The sequence below is a fragment of the Lampetra fluviatilis genome, chromosome 16 (genome assembly GCF_964198595.1).
Source record: "Lampetra fluviatilis chromosome 16, kcLamFluv1.1, whole genome shotgun sequence".
NCBI lineage: Eukaryota > Metazoa > Chordata > Hyperoartia > Petromyzontiformes > Petromyzontidae > Lampetra > Lampetra fluviatilis.
The window spans coordinates 4,760,791-4,777,096 of record NC_136290.1 but is presented as its reverse complement, the minus strand read 5'-3'; the positions used below and the strand labels follow the sequence as shown (position 1 = coordinate 4,777,096).

Sequence of the window (16,306 nt, the reverse complement as noted above, 5' to 3'; positions counted from 1 at the left end):
CTGTACGCGGCACGCCATATGCACCATACATATCTTAGCAGTTGAAATGTGACGACCGCTTTCGGCTTAAGTGACATGTCCCCATCAACTCCCGTAGCGCCTCCATGCGACTTCAATCGACGGCACGCAGCACTGCAATATGACATTAGCCGGTCGAGCAGAACGTTACCCAACAACGCACCGTGTTCCAGTGCCGAATGATCCCAGTAGCAAAAGTAGCTACACATGTAGTAGCTACGGGCCCCGCACTTTCAAGGGCCCCGCACTAAACGCTTTCAAGCTATGAATTCCGGTTCTGTGATTCTGCACTTGCTCTATTACTATAGTACTATAACCGCCTTCAACTTTTATGAACGACTGGGTGTTTAAGGTTAGCGATTTGTCGTATTATCTGGCTGCATAGCAAATGAAAAAAATACAATTACTTTACTATGCAAGTAAAAAAAAATTGTGATTTAATATTTACGTGTTTTTATTTTATTTAGGGCCCCTTCATAACATACGCTACAGGCCCCGCACTAGCTTAGTCCGGCACTGCTGTGTGCGCGTTTGCCTCTGCGTCATGTGCTTTTATCAAACCTTTCGTTGCAAGCCTCTGACATTTGCGCATTTGAAAAGCAAACTTTTGCATATGCGGCTGTTTTTTATTCCATTTCTGGACGCGGGCCTCTCCACGTAGTGCGAGTCACGTTGTGTTATTTGACCATACTTCACCACGCTGGTCGTGACGGGTTGGTGAAGGCGGTGAACACGGATGCAGGAGCATAGAAATGTCGTACCGTACTGTACAATAACGCATTCTGTTGCACTACATTTTGCTACCCACTATATAGTCCTGCAAAATGTATAAACACGTGTTGGAGCGACAGTATTTGTGCAAGTAATAGGTGTGCTGCCTGTCTGGGTTTTTACCAGGACAATCAGGACATTGGCATCTGTATTTGGGTGACAGCAATAGATTTGTACCGAGATCATGGTGTTGATGTTGCACTTCAATGCAGGATAATGCACGGTTTTAATAACAGGCATAGCGCTCATCATCACCATCATCGCGATCCATGGCCAGATAGCCCATCGGTGGTGTCCACTGCACATTTCGTCATTTGTTAACCACTTTCCTTTGTCTTGTGCCAATACGCTCACAAGCAGTGGCCACATCTTTCTCGCACCGATCTCTCACGTCGTCGTCAAGCCATCCTCTTTCCCGTCTTCCTCTCTTTCCGGTTGCTTCCATTCCCACGAATAACAGCGACACACATCAAATCGTTTCCCTGTTGTCCGTCCATCCTGCATGTTGTGTCCAAAGCAGTGCCCAGTTTCCTTCTCACCATCACCCAGCTAGCGCTCATCGTGAAACATTGTCCGGTGTGTTTTTTTTGCTCCGCGTTCCGCGCACGCAGTGACGCTCAACACCTGCCCGGGTGCCGAGTGGAGCATATTGTGCCGCGGCTGCTGCGAGGAAGGCAGGATCGAGTGCCTGTGTCCCGGCACCGGAGATCCCACCGGCTACTCCGTGCCCTGCTGCCGCAACGACGAGGACGTGTGCGACCCCTGCATCATTCACCCAGGTGCGGTCGACGCGGCGGGCGGGGGGAGGGGGTCATCGGAAATGTCCGTGGTCCGACGTTAGGAAATCCACGACTGTGTCCTCGAGGTGACGGAGGTGTCCGCTCAGAGCTCTCACAGGGGCCCTCGGCTCCGCCCGGTGCCCCTGTGTAGTGAAAACCCGACACGGCAGCCTTCAACAGCATGAGTCTTTATTTCTTCCAGCAATGAAACACGGTCTTGAAGGACCCCCTTCAGTCCAACAATCCCAAAACTCCTTCATACATCCCTCAAGCCCCTTTCCCAAAGGTTCCTTGACCTGCTTTCCTTCCAGCCAATCACCTTCCACCTTTCCCAACGGATTCCGACCTTTCACCCTGTCAATCATCCTCAGTTATCCACTATTTTCATTATCTACGTCTCCTCCAATCGCTTCAGTTCCCTGACCCCAACCAATCTCCTTTCAGGCCCGTTGAGCACCACCCAGAAGGTGTGCTTGACCTCCTGACTGTCCGTGTGACGCACACAGTGTGCTTGACCTCCTGACTGTCCGTCTCACACACACAGTGTGCTTGACCTCCTGACTGTCCCTGTCACACACACAGTGTGCTTGACCTCCTGACTCTCCGTGTCACACACACAGTGTGCTTGACCCCAGACTGCCCCTGTCACACACGCAGTGTGCTTGACCTCCTGACTGTCCGTGTCACACACACAGTGTGCTTGACCTCCTGACTATCCGTGTCACACACGCAGTGTGCTTGACCTCCTGACTGTCCCTGTCACACACACAGTGTGCTTGACCTCCTGACTATCCGTGTCACACACACAGTGTGCTTGACCTCCTGACTGTCCCTGTCACACACACAGTGTGCTTGACCTCCTGACTGCCCGTGTCACACACACAGTGTGCTTGACCTCCTGACTCTCCGTGTCACACACACAGTGTGCTTGACCTCCTGACTGTCCGTGTCACACACACAGTGTGCTTGACCTCCTGACTGTCCCTGTCACACACACAGTGTGCTTGACCTCCTGACTGTCCCTGTCACACACACAGTGTGCTTGACCTCCTGACTGTCCCTGTCACACACACAGTGCGCTTGACCTCCTGACTGTCCCTGTCACACACACAGTGTGCTTGACCTCCTGACTGTCCGTGTCACACACACAGTGTGCTTGACCTCCTGACTGTCCCTGTCACACACACAGTGTGCTTGACCTCCTGACTGTCCCTGTCACACACACAGTGTGCTTGACCTCCTGACTCTCCATGTCACACACGCAGTGTGCTTGACCTCCTGACTGTCCCTGTCACACACACAGTGTGCTTGACCTTCTGACTCTCCGTGTCACACACACAGTGTGCTTGACCTCCTGACTGCCCGTGTCACACACACAGTGTGCTTGACCCCTGACTGCCCCTGTCACACACGCAGTGTGCTTGACCTCCTGACTGTCCGTGTGACACACACAGTGTGCTTGACCTTCTGACTGTCCGTGTCACACACACAGTGTGCTTGACCTTCTGACTCTCCGTGTCACACACACAGTGTGCTTGACCTTCTGACTCTCCGTGTCACACACACAGTGTGCTTGACCTTCTTACTGTCCGTGTCACACGCACAGTGTGCTTGACCTCCTGACTGCCCGTGTCACACACACAGTGTGCTTCACCTCCTGACTGTCCCTGTCACACACACAGTGTGCTTGACCTCCTGACTGTCCCTGTCACACACACAGTGTGCTTGACCTTCTGACTGTCAGTGTCACACACAGTGCGCTTGACCTTCTGACTGTCCGTGTCACACACACACTGTGCTTGACTTTCTGACTGTCCGTGTCACACACACAGTGTGCTTGACCTTCTGACTGTCCCTGTCACACACACAGTGCGCTTGACCTTCTGACTGTTCGTGTCACACACACAGTGCACTTGACCTCCTGACTGCCCGTGTCACACACACAGTGTTCATACCGTCGGGTGAATATTTTCGATTGTGACAGAATCACTACACATACATTCGTTTATATAGCTGCTGTGTATACGTATATGTGGACATAGTTATTTTATACTCCAGTACAGGGGTGTGTTGGAGAGTAAACCCACAACATTTACTATTCGAGTTTGATGTTTCGCTGCCGCCCTGTGAGAGCTCCGAGGAACTACCTCCGAGGTCCCTCTGGGTGACCTCGGATCCACGCGGGAAGTGCTGGGCCATGCACACGTCTCTTGCCGAGAGAGATGTTCAGTCACACGGCTGTCAAATAAGTAAATACGAACAAAATTCCCAGAGCTTAAATGTGAAATTAATTGAAAACGCTTTCTTTAAATAAGATTGTGTGTGTGCAGTCATTGGTGACTGGGCTGGCTGACCGCTTAACCATCTGTCTGATATCCTTTAAGTTTCCAGATTGCATAACAACTGGACTGAGTTTTTAGCTTTCACAAATAATTAACGTATGCTGCAGAGAAATAGCATTCAGAAACTAGAATGACACATTAAGTTTGAAACTAAACTGTCACGTTTTTTTTTTACTGAAATGTAATGCAGTCATGCCTATTGGTTCAAATTGGAACGTAAATTCCCGAGATTTAACCTTGGTTAATTAAGAGCCGATGAGTGGATTGAACAAAAAAAATCTGCCCCAGTTATGGTGGGAAAAAAAAACTTTCCGTGTGTCCTCCTGGCATTTAGCGAAAGAGAAGAAAATGAATTTATATTCCAGAATCTATTTTAAAAGAGGTGCAAAATCATTACTCCATATGTAATGCTTCACTGCGTCTGCAAGGGTCCTGCTTAGGGTATTTTGCATCCATCCTCACGACATCTCGCTTCCTTGTCTTGAGACGAATGAGTGATGGAGCCCTCGGCAGCAGGCTGCCTCCTCCTCAGTGGCGAGATGTTAACTCCCTTGCCTGGTATACAGGAGGTCGTGGGTTCGATCCCGACCCGAACGACTGTATATTTGGAGTTTGTGGTAGCGTATATTTTTCTCCAGATCCTCCGGGTTTTTTCCGCTCCACATTTACAATCAATATGCGTTTAGTGAATTTTCGCTGTTAGAGATTTCCACGTGATAAGCCACTTCGTCGAGCTATCATTTGTGATAGCCAGGTCAATACTGAAAAATAGCTACGTAGCTCATCGGGGCCTTACCTGGTAAAAAAATATATTCATTTTAGTTTTCTCCCCGTCTGGGGACCCAATGCTCTTCTACAGAACCTTCGGGACTCTCAGAGTCTGTTTTCACTCGCGTACCCTCCATCTTGTGTAGGTTTTGTGCTTTTTATCCTTCTCAGTTCTATTCATTTTTATTTGTTGAGGGTTTTATTCGGTTTTTAGTCATTAGGGATTTGTTAGCGGTGCTTGTGAGACCTCATGTGAATGGCACGGCATGATATCAAGTTTTAGTTCATTGTTTATCCTGATCTCACACGGGTCTTTAGCTCAACCAGTGGTAAATTAGAACTGTAGTTTTCCACGATTTCTTTGCTTTTGTGTTTAAGACTGTAGGAGCCAGAGGACATCCCTGCCACAAGCCAATGTGAATAAAGAATGGATCTGCCTCCTGGCCACTTCTTCTTTCGTGCGATGGGAAAGGCTGACAATGGGACATTTAGTTTGGCGATTCACTCAGCGGCTTGCCGAGACTCTGAGCGGAGATCATGAAGCGCCTCTCGCAACAGATCTGAGCGCTGGGCAGGTCGATGCGATACGTTCCACGCCCGGCGGTTCGGGGACTCGTGGCCACAGTCGCACCCTTGGGGTCCACATCCCTCATCTTCCACTCGTGAAGCGGGTGGCCGCATCATGGTCCGTGTCCCGTTGAGTGGATTCGGTTGAGTGCTGTCCACTGTCTAAGATGGTGGTCGAAGCCAGGGACTCCGCTGTTGGGTCAGCGCGGAGGTTGTTGGTTAGTTATGTTGCATGCGTCTCACAATGCCGTCCATCTGATGCGGCTTTGTGTGATCCTGATAATGGCTGTAGTGTGGCGGTTAGCGCTACACTGCGCTAGGAACCCGGCGACCCGAGTTCGAGTTCCGCTCACGGCCAACACCGGTGATGATTATCTGAACCGGCTCTGGGCCTCCTATAGGTCAACTCAGCCTCAAATGAGTGTGTAAACATCGCCACTAAGGAGTCAAAGGCGGCCAGTTGTGGTGCTAACCACCCACCCCGTCGTGTGCCGTGCCAGCCTTCATAGGTGCTCGCTAACAGCACTTGCCCCACAAGTCTGTTAAGGCTGCAAGTGGGATATTTGTCTTTTGATAGTGGCTGTGAGGGATCATCACTTGTGATCCACAATGGGAAAGTTTCTTAAATCCCTCAGTAGTATAATACGTCGATACACGTCAGTGTAGTCGATGGACAGATCACGTGTGGTGAGGCAAATGTTGGTACTCCCAACTCTTCCAAGACGTCTGCACAGTTTGAAATTGGCCAAAATTCCCTATAAAGGGGCTCTGTCGGGATTGCAAGTTTTTTCACCATTAGCTTTATTACATGTTTATGAGAGGCTACGTATACTCAAGTCCTGTTTGCTTAAGTCCAATGTTTTCGGCCAGGTAAAATGAAACCATGCATCTCTGAAAATCTTCATTCTACAGAGGTCAGCAAAGACGGGGGCAAATGGTAAAACAAAAAACGCACGCTGGTAAAATAAACACACAGTGGCTTAGATTTTGCCGATTAAACATCTGGGCATGTAAAATAAAATAAAAAAATCACGAGAGCAGAATTTATTTGATCTGAATCTCAAATTGCATCTGCCACCGACGCCGTTTAACACGCGACTTTGCGCCGAGGTGCAATCACGATGCACATTCTGTGCTTGAAGGAACTCATTTGTAGGCCAGCGGGCACGGCCGTTTGACCCCGTTACCACGTGTGATTAATAGGTGCCATTAAGTGCGAGATGTTATCCGCGCGCACGGGGCTGGGAGGTTGGGTCAGTGACTCTCCTTTTTTCGTGCTGTTTGTATGTGCGTGTGCGTGTGTACGTACCGCGACAGTGGTTCATTTACAAGGTGAACTGTGGAATGTGACTGGCCACGAGGCGCTGTGGTTAGGGCGGCACAGCTCGCAATTAAGAGGTTGCGGGTTCACATCCGGGTCAGGGGGTCAAGTCGGGCCCTTTGTGCAGCAGGAAAAAATGCTTTTATCCGTGGTGATGTGGTGCAAAACCAATATCACGGATCCCATAATCCGCAGGGTCCGTCTGCGAATTTACTCCACAATCGGAAAAACAATTGCGGATAACAGAGAAGAATAGCGTGGATAACATGAAGGGGTTTTGTGGTCAGCGCCATGCCCGGCCACATTTGTCTCCCCAATACTGGTGTCGTATACACACTGGACCACTAAGGCTGGGTCGACCTTGCGGAAGGGGTCCAGGACCGGCTCAGATATTCGCCACTATTATTGGCCATGAGCGGGAATCGAACTCGAGTGAGTCAGGTTTTGTAGCACAGTGCACTAACCACTGCGACCCCGCTCACCACCACAGTTGCACCGTGCACAAATAATGCGCTGGGTGTGGGCAGTTAATTGATCAGTTAATTGGTAGCCAAACGATTAGCGCAGTTGGCTACGTACGGTGCGAAAGAAGTTCAACATACATATTGTACACGTAACGTCGTATTGTCGCGTGCAAGGGAAAGCTCACGTGCAGGGTGTGAGCTACAACGGCGTGAATTACACGCATGTTCTGGGCATGGTCGTGAAACGCCAAAGCGTGCTCACTTCCCCATAAACCGCGCAACGCTGCCGTGCGGTCAGAACCATTGGCCCACCGTTGGTCGCAACGCTCCGTGTTTACCGGGTTACCGCCGCGGCGACCGCTGTGTTCGCAGGCTGCAGCATTTATGAGAACTGCAGGACGTGCCTCAACGGATCCTGGGGGACCTTCGACACGTTCTACGTGAAGGGCGACTACTGTGGCGTGTGCGGGGATGGATGGTCGGGTGGAAACTGCATGCGTAAGTAAGCGAGGCGGCGGAGGAGGATCCGGTAGACGTCGATTGAACGGCAAGACGTTGCCTCGTTGTGCAACACGCGCTTGGCATTTTTCATGCGCCCGTGACAAAAGATTGCACCTGCAGTGCACCCGATCGCGTCACATCACAGGAGCTAAGCACTGCTTTGGCCGGGATAATACATGAGATGGAAACATGGCGATTAGTGCCCTTGATGTGAGTGTTACCGCCTTTCACCGGCAAGAATGGGCAGAGATTTGGGGGTGGGGTGGGGGGGGGGGGTAGTGGCAGTGCCACCCTTGAACTGGACACCTTTATTAATTTATTGTCGGCCGTTTACAATTAAGATAAAAGATAAATTAATTATATGCACCCGCGATTCCTAATGTGAGGGACAAAGCAAAACCTATGCCCCCCACCAAATATAGAAGTCAAACTTCGCCTATGCTTATTATACCTAAAGAGCTCAATGGGGTCTTACCTGGTAAAATAAAAATTGTTTAGTTTAATGTATTGATCAAATTCTGACTTCATTCCTGGATGTAACATCATACGTGCACGCTACGTCAGCACATTATTTGAATGAGTGTCGTGGTTGTTGGATGCGGTGTCGTTTCAATAGAATGCGGAGGTGTTATTAACGGCACCAAGGGCACCATAAGCCTCCAGGGCTACCCGACCAATGCCCACTGCGAGTGGGTCATCAACGTGCGGCCGGGACACGTGGTCGAGTTACGGTGAGAGTGACTGGCGACAGCCCGGAGTAAACAAGGGTTGGTAACGCATTCAGTAACCGATAAAAACCGATAAACATTTCCACAGAATCGATTACCGGTTCTGAAAGGACAGGGACCAGTCAAGAATTTCAGTGGAAGTTTATCAGAAAGAGGCATACGTATGTATGTTGAACTTCTTTTGCACCGTACATAGCCAACCGTGCTAATCAGAGGTGCGTGGTGCAGGACAACAAACTATATGCGAAAAGCGGTTTGAAAGAATTCGTTTTCAATCTATCCACACTTTACCCCACCAAAAGTGGCCTGTAGATCGACTCACTGTTGTGTACCCATTTGTACTGCTGGGTAGACTGGCAAAGTGGGGCTGGAAGTCAACTACCGAACCAGGTGATGTAACTTAAACAGTTACCTGCGTTGATTCCGGCCACCTAATGACTTAGAGAACCCGGGCCATGCTCTCTTGCTGACCCACCTTAATGACTGCAACACATCATTACTAAATGTTGACTTAAAGCTTTCGTGACTGCAGGAATTCATATTCTTGGGTCTTTCGGTAAAGTCACGTAGATAGATTTTCTTGTTATTTTCTTTGAACCTATCTACGTGACTTTACCGAAAGACCCAGGAATACACGTTATTACTGTTCGGGATTCCGACTAAGGTGCCGGGTAGACTCCACCTTGCTAAGAATGCAGCTGCGAGAGTCATTACACGCACGCCGTTTCGCGAGCACATCACACGCCAGCTCCCTCGTCTTTGCATTGGCTACCAGTCAAGTATCGTGTGCACTATTAAGATCTCGCTGCTGACCGACAAGGCACCCAATGGATCAGACCCGCAACATTTGCAGGAACTGATCCATTTTTAGACTTCAGCCAGGTCCCTGAGATCCTTCGGACCGCCTTCTTCTAACCACTCCAAGGTCACAGCTCCGTTCCCGCAGGGGTGGTCGGCTGCAGCTCCCAGGCTATGCAACAACGCTTTGCCTTTGGAACAACGCTTTGCCTTTGGAACAACGCTTTGCCTTTAGCAGTAAAGACAATCGGGCTGCTCGGCCGCACGAGGGGTCCTGACAGTTGGTGGCGGTCGCCGGCAGGTTCGCCATGCTGAGCCTGGAGCACGACTACTCGTGCCAGTACGACGTGCTGGAGGTTCGCGACGGCGACAACGTCGACTCGCCCGTCATCGGCCGCTTCTGCGGGAACAATCGCCCGGCGCCGACCCGCTCCTCGGGCTCCTCGCTGCACCTCCTCTTCCAGGCGGACGGCTTCAAGAGCTTCGACGGCTTCTCGGCCGTCTTCTCCGAGGCTGCCAAGAGTCGAGGTTTGAGGCTACGTCGGTATTTACGTCCTAGATAGTCACTTTATTGACTAGAGACCCACCCCCCATCAGAGGCCGGTCTGTCAATCTATTGTCAACAGACCCCATCAGAGAATGGTCTTTCAGGCTATTGTCTAGAGATACGATGTATTTTTTTATCTACTTTCTGAAGACCTGATCCATGTTAAGTGTGACACCGACATATATTTGTGATAACATAGCAGCTATACTGTGTTTCGATCATCCTTAACAAGGCTGATACCAGCGTGAAAAAAGGCAACGACGTAGGACGCCTTACGACATTCCTCCCACTTCTCCGAGAGTCTTCCATGAACTAAGCTAAAACCTCTTTTACTTACCGAGTAAAGCCCACTAAGCTATTAGCTCCTTTTCAGAGGCGACCTGGCCACACATGATGGCGCATCGAAGTCGCTGATATCATCAGTTGTGGGAATTTATAGTAGTAGCAGCCCAATAATCTACGCGAGAGAACACGCAAACCCCTGATATGCAACAGGCTCGAACCCGCGCCTTCTTTCGTACCAGGCGAGGGAGGTACCATCTCGCTACCGTGGCACCCCATAGTTTGGCTTTTGGAGCCTTTGGCAATTACACTGAATCGTAGGAATCCTCAACATGAGCTGCTGTGTGACTTTCAGCGACCCACAGTTGTCACACACGCTGCTTCCAAAAATATATTTTTTATTTGCGTTCTTAAACTAATTACGAGTAATAGTTGGAGTAGCATTTCATGCCCACGTCTTGGCACCTGCCCTTGCTGCTCAGGAAAAATCAATTTTGCCAACTGTAGAGCTAACTCATTACATAACAAAGTCAATTTAAATTTGATTCGTAATCGAGGCTTTAATTTTTGGGCACAGTAAGTTTGAGAAGAATTCACGGTCGAGGTGCCGGAGGAAAAAAAGAACCCACAATAATCCACGGAAAGGTCACGGAATGCTGTGGGGTGGTGCCGCCTCTCACCCATTGGATGGCATTTCCCCCCCTCCTCCCCTAACTCCTACCTCCCCCCACCATTTCTGTAACCACCAAAATCTTAGCCTCACACATGATTAGTCACGTACGTTTTGGATGCGTGCCTGTGTGCATTTGCGTGTGCATGCAGGGAACATACCGTATGTTACTTGAACTATAAAACTTTTTTTTTACTTTACCAGGTTACGCTCACTGCGTTAAATTGCTCTTTTTCAGAAGTGACCTGGCCACAAATGATAGCTCAACGAAGTGGCTTAGTGCGTGGAAATGTATAGCAACCGAATGCTCTAAATGCGTGTTTCTAAATGTGGAGGGAAAAACCAGAGGACCTGGAGGAAAATCCATGCGACCACGGCAAGAGAGAACACGCGAACTCCAAATATACAGGAGTCGGGATCGAACCCACAAACTCCTGTATACTAGGCGAGGCAGTTAACTTCTCGCCACCGAAGTCATCGATTGCTCCACGCCTTCAACTCCCCATGAGTGATGGGACACTGGTGGTGAGAGTGGAGGAGTTCCCACACCTGGACAATGTGCTTATGACTAGTTACGGTTCGTAAATAGAAGTCTCACTCCGAATAAGTCAAACGGCATTATATTTTTATCTGCTGGGTAACGCTGTGTAGAAACTACCTGGTCTGTCACTCCATACGATGCTCAGTGAGCCTTGGACACTTGACGTGGCCTCAAAGTGCACCTAGCCTGGCACAAGCGCTGTGGTGATGTCACCACGACTTAGTGGCAAACGGCAGCTGTTTTTGTTATTGTACACTGCATGCAGTAAGAGATGGGTGCTCGTTTATATACTTTACGAAAGAAGTTCAACATACATACATTACCCTCGCTTGCTTTCAGATGCGCTCCTGCGACCGTCTGGAACGCTCTTCCTTCCGATATTAGGAAGCCACCGGAGCTACGCACTTTTAAATAATCTAGATTGAAAACTCGTTTTGTTAGAACTGCTTTTTGCGTTTAGTGTTGTTGTCCTTCCCCCACACCTCCGATTAGCACGGCTGGCTATGGTGCGAAAGAGGATCACCGTACATATATAGTGACATAGAATGGGTCACTACGGCGCGTAGCGCTGGTTACTGACAGAGAGAGAAAATGTGTGCATAACGGCCGACCTGCCGGCAGAGCAGCGTGTGGCAGCCGTTCTGCCAGCAAAGCATCGCAATGCCACGGAGTGGGTCACTAGGGTGCGCGGCGCTGGCTGCTGGCATAGGCCTCGGCAAGGTAAGGTAATTTACCCTTTTTACTGGGTAAAAGGGTAAAGGTGTCGACATGTTAAGGGGCAAGGTAAAGAGTAGGGTAAAGGTAGGCTCGTTGTTTTTACCCTTTACCTTACCTTGCCGAGGCCTATGCTGGCAGAAGGGGGCATATGAGGACGTGGCACCCTGGCCAGCTGGTGGAGCACGTGATAAGCCGGGGTAAAGGATGTGGGGTAAAGGTGACCGAGGGGACACGTGGGGTATAGCCCAGACCCTTCTGGGAGGTTCCAGAAGGGGGCGTGGCCGAGGGCGGAGCCAGGCCACGCCGGGGGGCATAAAAGGGAAGTCCCGAGGCTGGATAAGGGCTGTCTGTCGGTGGAGTGGAACCCAACGTGCTACGTCTCCGGCGTCGTGGGTCAGACAGCGTGGCGGCTGCTCTGACCCGTTTATAGTTATCCTGTGTGTGAACAGTGTTAAGAGTGTAGAATAAACGTGTGTTGCCTCCTCCTAGTAGTCTCAGAAGTGACTCACTCCACATATATACATGCATACGATGTTCCATAACAACGCACAATGAGTTTGTTGTATTGCAAGTTGCTCGAAACAGCTCTTTGACACGGTTGTTTGCGGTCGCCCCTTTTCCCAGCGTGTTTGTCCTCGCCCTGCCAGAACGATGGGACGTGTGTTCTGGACAACTCGACGCTCTTCAAATGCTTCTGTCTGGCGGGATACACGGGCTCGTTCTGTGAGAGAGGTAGGCTCCTCTTAGACCATTTCAATAAATAGCCAGGACATTAACGCATTAACACAACCGGCAGGATGATAGGGGAAAGAAAAGTCATGTTGCTGTGAGTGCTTAGTGGTATTAAAGCTTGCCATAAAAGAAAAAAATGCCGTATATATGAGGCCACTGGCAGGCTTCAATTTCCTACAGAAACAATGGGTAGCACTTAACTACATCTGCACTGACCACGGAAGATGCGGTGAATTCTTGATGAATAAGTGGAAAATTGCCTCCCTATGCTGTATGCGGCTACAAATACCAAAACCATGGACCTTCGTACTTACCCAAATATATACATTTTTTAATTCACCACCTCTCCGGCAAGGCAATTGAACGGTTAAATCACTTAGAACTGAATCTGTAACAGTTGCTGTTCATTGGCCATCCGAATTCATCATCACGGCCTGCGCAGTCGGAAGAGGTAGTCAAGTGGTCTGTGGGTTCCAATCAGGGGCAGACACCCATTGCTTCGTGAGTTTATGGTCTATCTACATGTATGTGGAACTTCTTTCGCACTGTACGTAGCCAACTGTACTAATTGAAGGACAACAAAATAAAAACAAAAAACTGCTCTAAAGAAATTAGTTTTAAATCTAGATTTAATAGTGCATGGCTCCAGTTGCTTCCTAATATCGGAAGGAAGAGAATTCCAAACGGCCGCAGAAGCGCTTCTGAAAGCACGCGATGTGGCGACTGTCTTTGTTCCATGGCGAGCCAAAAGCCGCTCACTTCGTCTTGGCCACCTGTGAGAGTTAGCGAGTGTTGACGTATCATACGCTTCACATGCGGTGAAATCAGTCCTGCTGAGCGTGAGGGAGCATCATGCAGTGGGTGGGTGAGAGAGTTACGTTGAAGTGATTCCAAGAGTAGTTGTGTGATGTAATTTTCTCGGGGCATTCTCAGATGCGATGCTGTTTTTGACCGAAGGGAGATTGCATGTAGCATTGTCACCTTTTGAAATTAAATCTTTAAAGCACAGTTTTAAATGATCAACGATGTGACTCAAGCCCACTTTCCTCTGGGGGTCCGCAGAGTGAGTACCACTTTGTGGAAGTTCAATGTGTTGGTTGGCCAATTGATATACCGGCACTGACCATAGGAATGTGGAAGCTTTCCATCACTGGCTTAGCGTCACCGACAGAGATGAGCTCAGATTAAAAATTATCGTTTGAGTAGGGAGACATTTTGGCTTGACTTGATGAGATGCAATCCTTCGGCTCTCCTCCACAACTAGCGTCTTCCATGCTGAGAGTCCGACTCAGTGAAAATCAAGGACAGGGTGAAGAGGTCATCAGGGCCCCAAGCCATCGATGCCACCACACCTCATCGTCGCTTCCTTCTGCTAGACCCCTCAGCCCATTGCACAGGTGACACTGCACCTCCGGGGTGGCTTGCTTTGCGTGAAGTTGATGGCCGCGGTGCAACGCCGCGTCTCTCCTCCCCCCACGTGGCAGTGGTGATGTGCGGACGACCCAAGCTTCCGCGAAATCTGAAGATCGAAGGGGAGGACTTTGGCCTTGGGGACCAGGTGTTCTTCAGCTGTGACGGAGGCTTCGTTCTCCAGGGCAACATCTCAGCCATGTGTCAGCTCGATGGGACCTGGGACATCCCCATTCCGTCTTGCGGTAAAAAAGAAAAATGTTTTGCAAATCAGCGCCAGTCACAATGAGATTGACTGCTTTGCCAGCTATGGTTATTTGGCGTTTGAAATCAGCAGGAGACCCTGCATTACAGCCATGCATCATCGCAACAAAACCCACCACGTACAAATATATTCATGTGTATGTATGTTGAACTTCTTTCACACCGTACGTAGCCAACCGTGCTAATCGGCTCAAATTCAGTGAACCACCAGTCAGCTGTCATGTCAACCATCGAACTTACGTCACTCGGTGGATAGCGTCGCACGCTAACCGCTGTGCCGCCACTCCACCCCCGCCACCCCACCCGCCGCCGCCAACGTGTTCACAGTCGCTCGCGTTTTCGTTTGCGCCTCTCGCAGTGGAGGAGGAGAAGTTTTGCCCAGAGCCGCGGCTTCCCCGCAACGGGCAGGTCGACCGCAACACGAGCGCGCCGGCCGAGGAGCGCGCCACCGGCGGCACCGGTGGCGCCGGCGGCTACCGGGCGGGCAGCACCGTGCACGTGGTGTGCCGGCCCCCTTACGTGCGGCAGGGCCGAGGCGGGGAGCTGACCTGCGGGGCCAACGGGGCGTGGACGGGGCGCCCGGCCGCCTGCGTCAAAGGTGAGAGAGCTCCGGAGCTTCGGCAACCGTCGCCTCTTGTTTTTTTTTTCCGCCGTGCCGCCGAGCCGCGCCGGGGGGCCCCAGGTTGCGTATTTGAACCGCGGAAAGCCGGGCAGCCGTGGGGCCAGCGCCGATGTCTGAACGGGGCAAGTCGAAATGCGTGTCGGTGACGCGGAGACCGCGATAATTGTGTCGTGAGCGCCACCCATGATTCTTAAAAACTATTTTTATTTTGCCAGGTAAGGCCCACTGAGCTGTATAGCTCTTTTTTCAGAAGCAACCTGTCACACAAATGATAGCTCCACGAAGTGGCTTATCACGTGGAAGTTTATAGCAGCCAAATACTCTAAACGCACGTTTCAGAGCTCCCTCAGTCAGCAGAGCATCAACATCGGGTCAGGGAAGCCACTCCAGAAGGTGACGACACACGAGTCGATGGCTCGCGTTCGCAACTCACTGCACTGACTTCTGCGTGCGTCATAATTCGGACTTCATCGTGAAGCCTCTCTGGCCCAGCGAAATATGTCCCACATCCTCCCAAGAGAGTGATCCTGCACCTATCAGTCATCCATTGCAGAGATTAATATTGTTGTTGCGCTCAGAGCTGACATTAAGCCAAATTAAGCTAAAATAATAATTGGCAACGGCACAGTTTTGAGTGTGTAGCTCACAAGCAGGAAGGTTGCAGGTTCACATCCCGTCCGTGAATCAGCCCTTTGGGAAGATTACAGCAGTTGTCCTTTGGACTTATGGAAAATAATTGCCCCCGGCCATATGAACGTGGAATTCCCACGAATTACTCAGGGCTTTAACCAACAAGAACACCTCCGATTAGCACGGTTGGCTACGTACGGCACGAAATAAATTCAACATACAAACGTACGAAATAAACTCTCCCCCCAGGGTGGTTTTTGTGTGCAGCTATTGGTCGGAACCATAGCATCCACAACACAGTTGTATGTATGTTGAACTTCTTTCGCACTGTACGTAGCCAACCGTACTCATCACAGGTGTTGACAGATGCACGCAAGCAACTGGGTTGGTGGCCGTCGTGGGAATGGAACCAATAACTCCGTGCAGATGGATTGCTTCAGCGGCGAGAGTGCCGACGTCGAGGCCACCACGTTGTGTGTTGGGAGCGATTGACTCGCATCATTGTTTTTCGCCGGGTGTTCTGTCATGCGTGTGTGTGCGTGAGTTTGCGCGTGAGTTGGGGAGCAGTGGCACAGCAGTTAGCGCACTGTGCTACGAACCCGGCGGCCCGAGTTCGATTCCCGCTCACAGTCAACACCAGCGGCGATTATCTGAACTGGTACTGGGTCTCCCCTAGGTAAACTCAGCCTCCAATGAGTACCTGGGGAGATAAAGGCGGCCGGGCGTGGTGCTGGCCACCCACCACCTCGTGTGCCATACCGGCCTTCATAGGTGCTCACAAACAGCACTTGCCCCAACAGCCTGTTAAGGCTATACGGAGGATCTTTGTCCTTG

General features: G+C 50.4%; 1 protein-coding gene across 1 annotated transcript in view; it reads left to right on the top strand.

The window, feature by feature from the left end:
• Window positions 1-16,306, top strand: part of PAMR1 (peptidase domain containing associated with muscle regeneration 1) — a 53,593-nt gene that overhangs the window by 27,883 nt on the left and 9,404 nt on the right. The window contains exons 3-9 of the mRNA XM_078863488.1: window positions 1,401-1,568; window positions 7,403-7,528; window positions 8,148-8,262; window positions 9,359-9,585; window positions 12,439-12,546; window positions 14,031-14,201; window positions 14,579-14,818. Of these exons, the coding sequence (XP_078719614.1) occupies window positions 1,401-1,568; window positions 7,403-7,528; window positions 8,148-8,262; window positions 9,359-9,585; window positions 12,439-12,546; window positions 14,031-14,201; window positions 14,579-14,818 (1,155 nt within the window). The remainder of the gene's footprint in view (window positions 1-1,400; window positions 1,569-7,402; window positions 7,529-8,147; window positions 8,263-9,358; window positions 9,586-12,438; window positions 12,547-14,030; window positions 14,202-14,578; window positions 14,819-16,306) is intronic.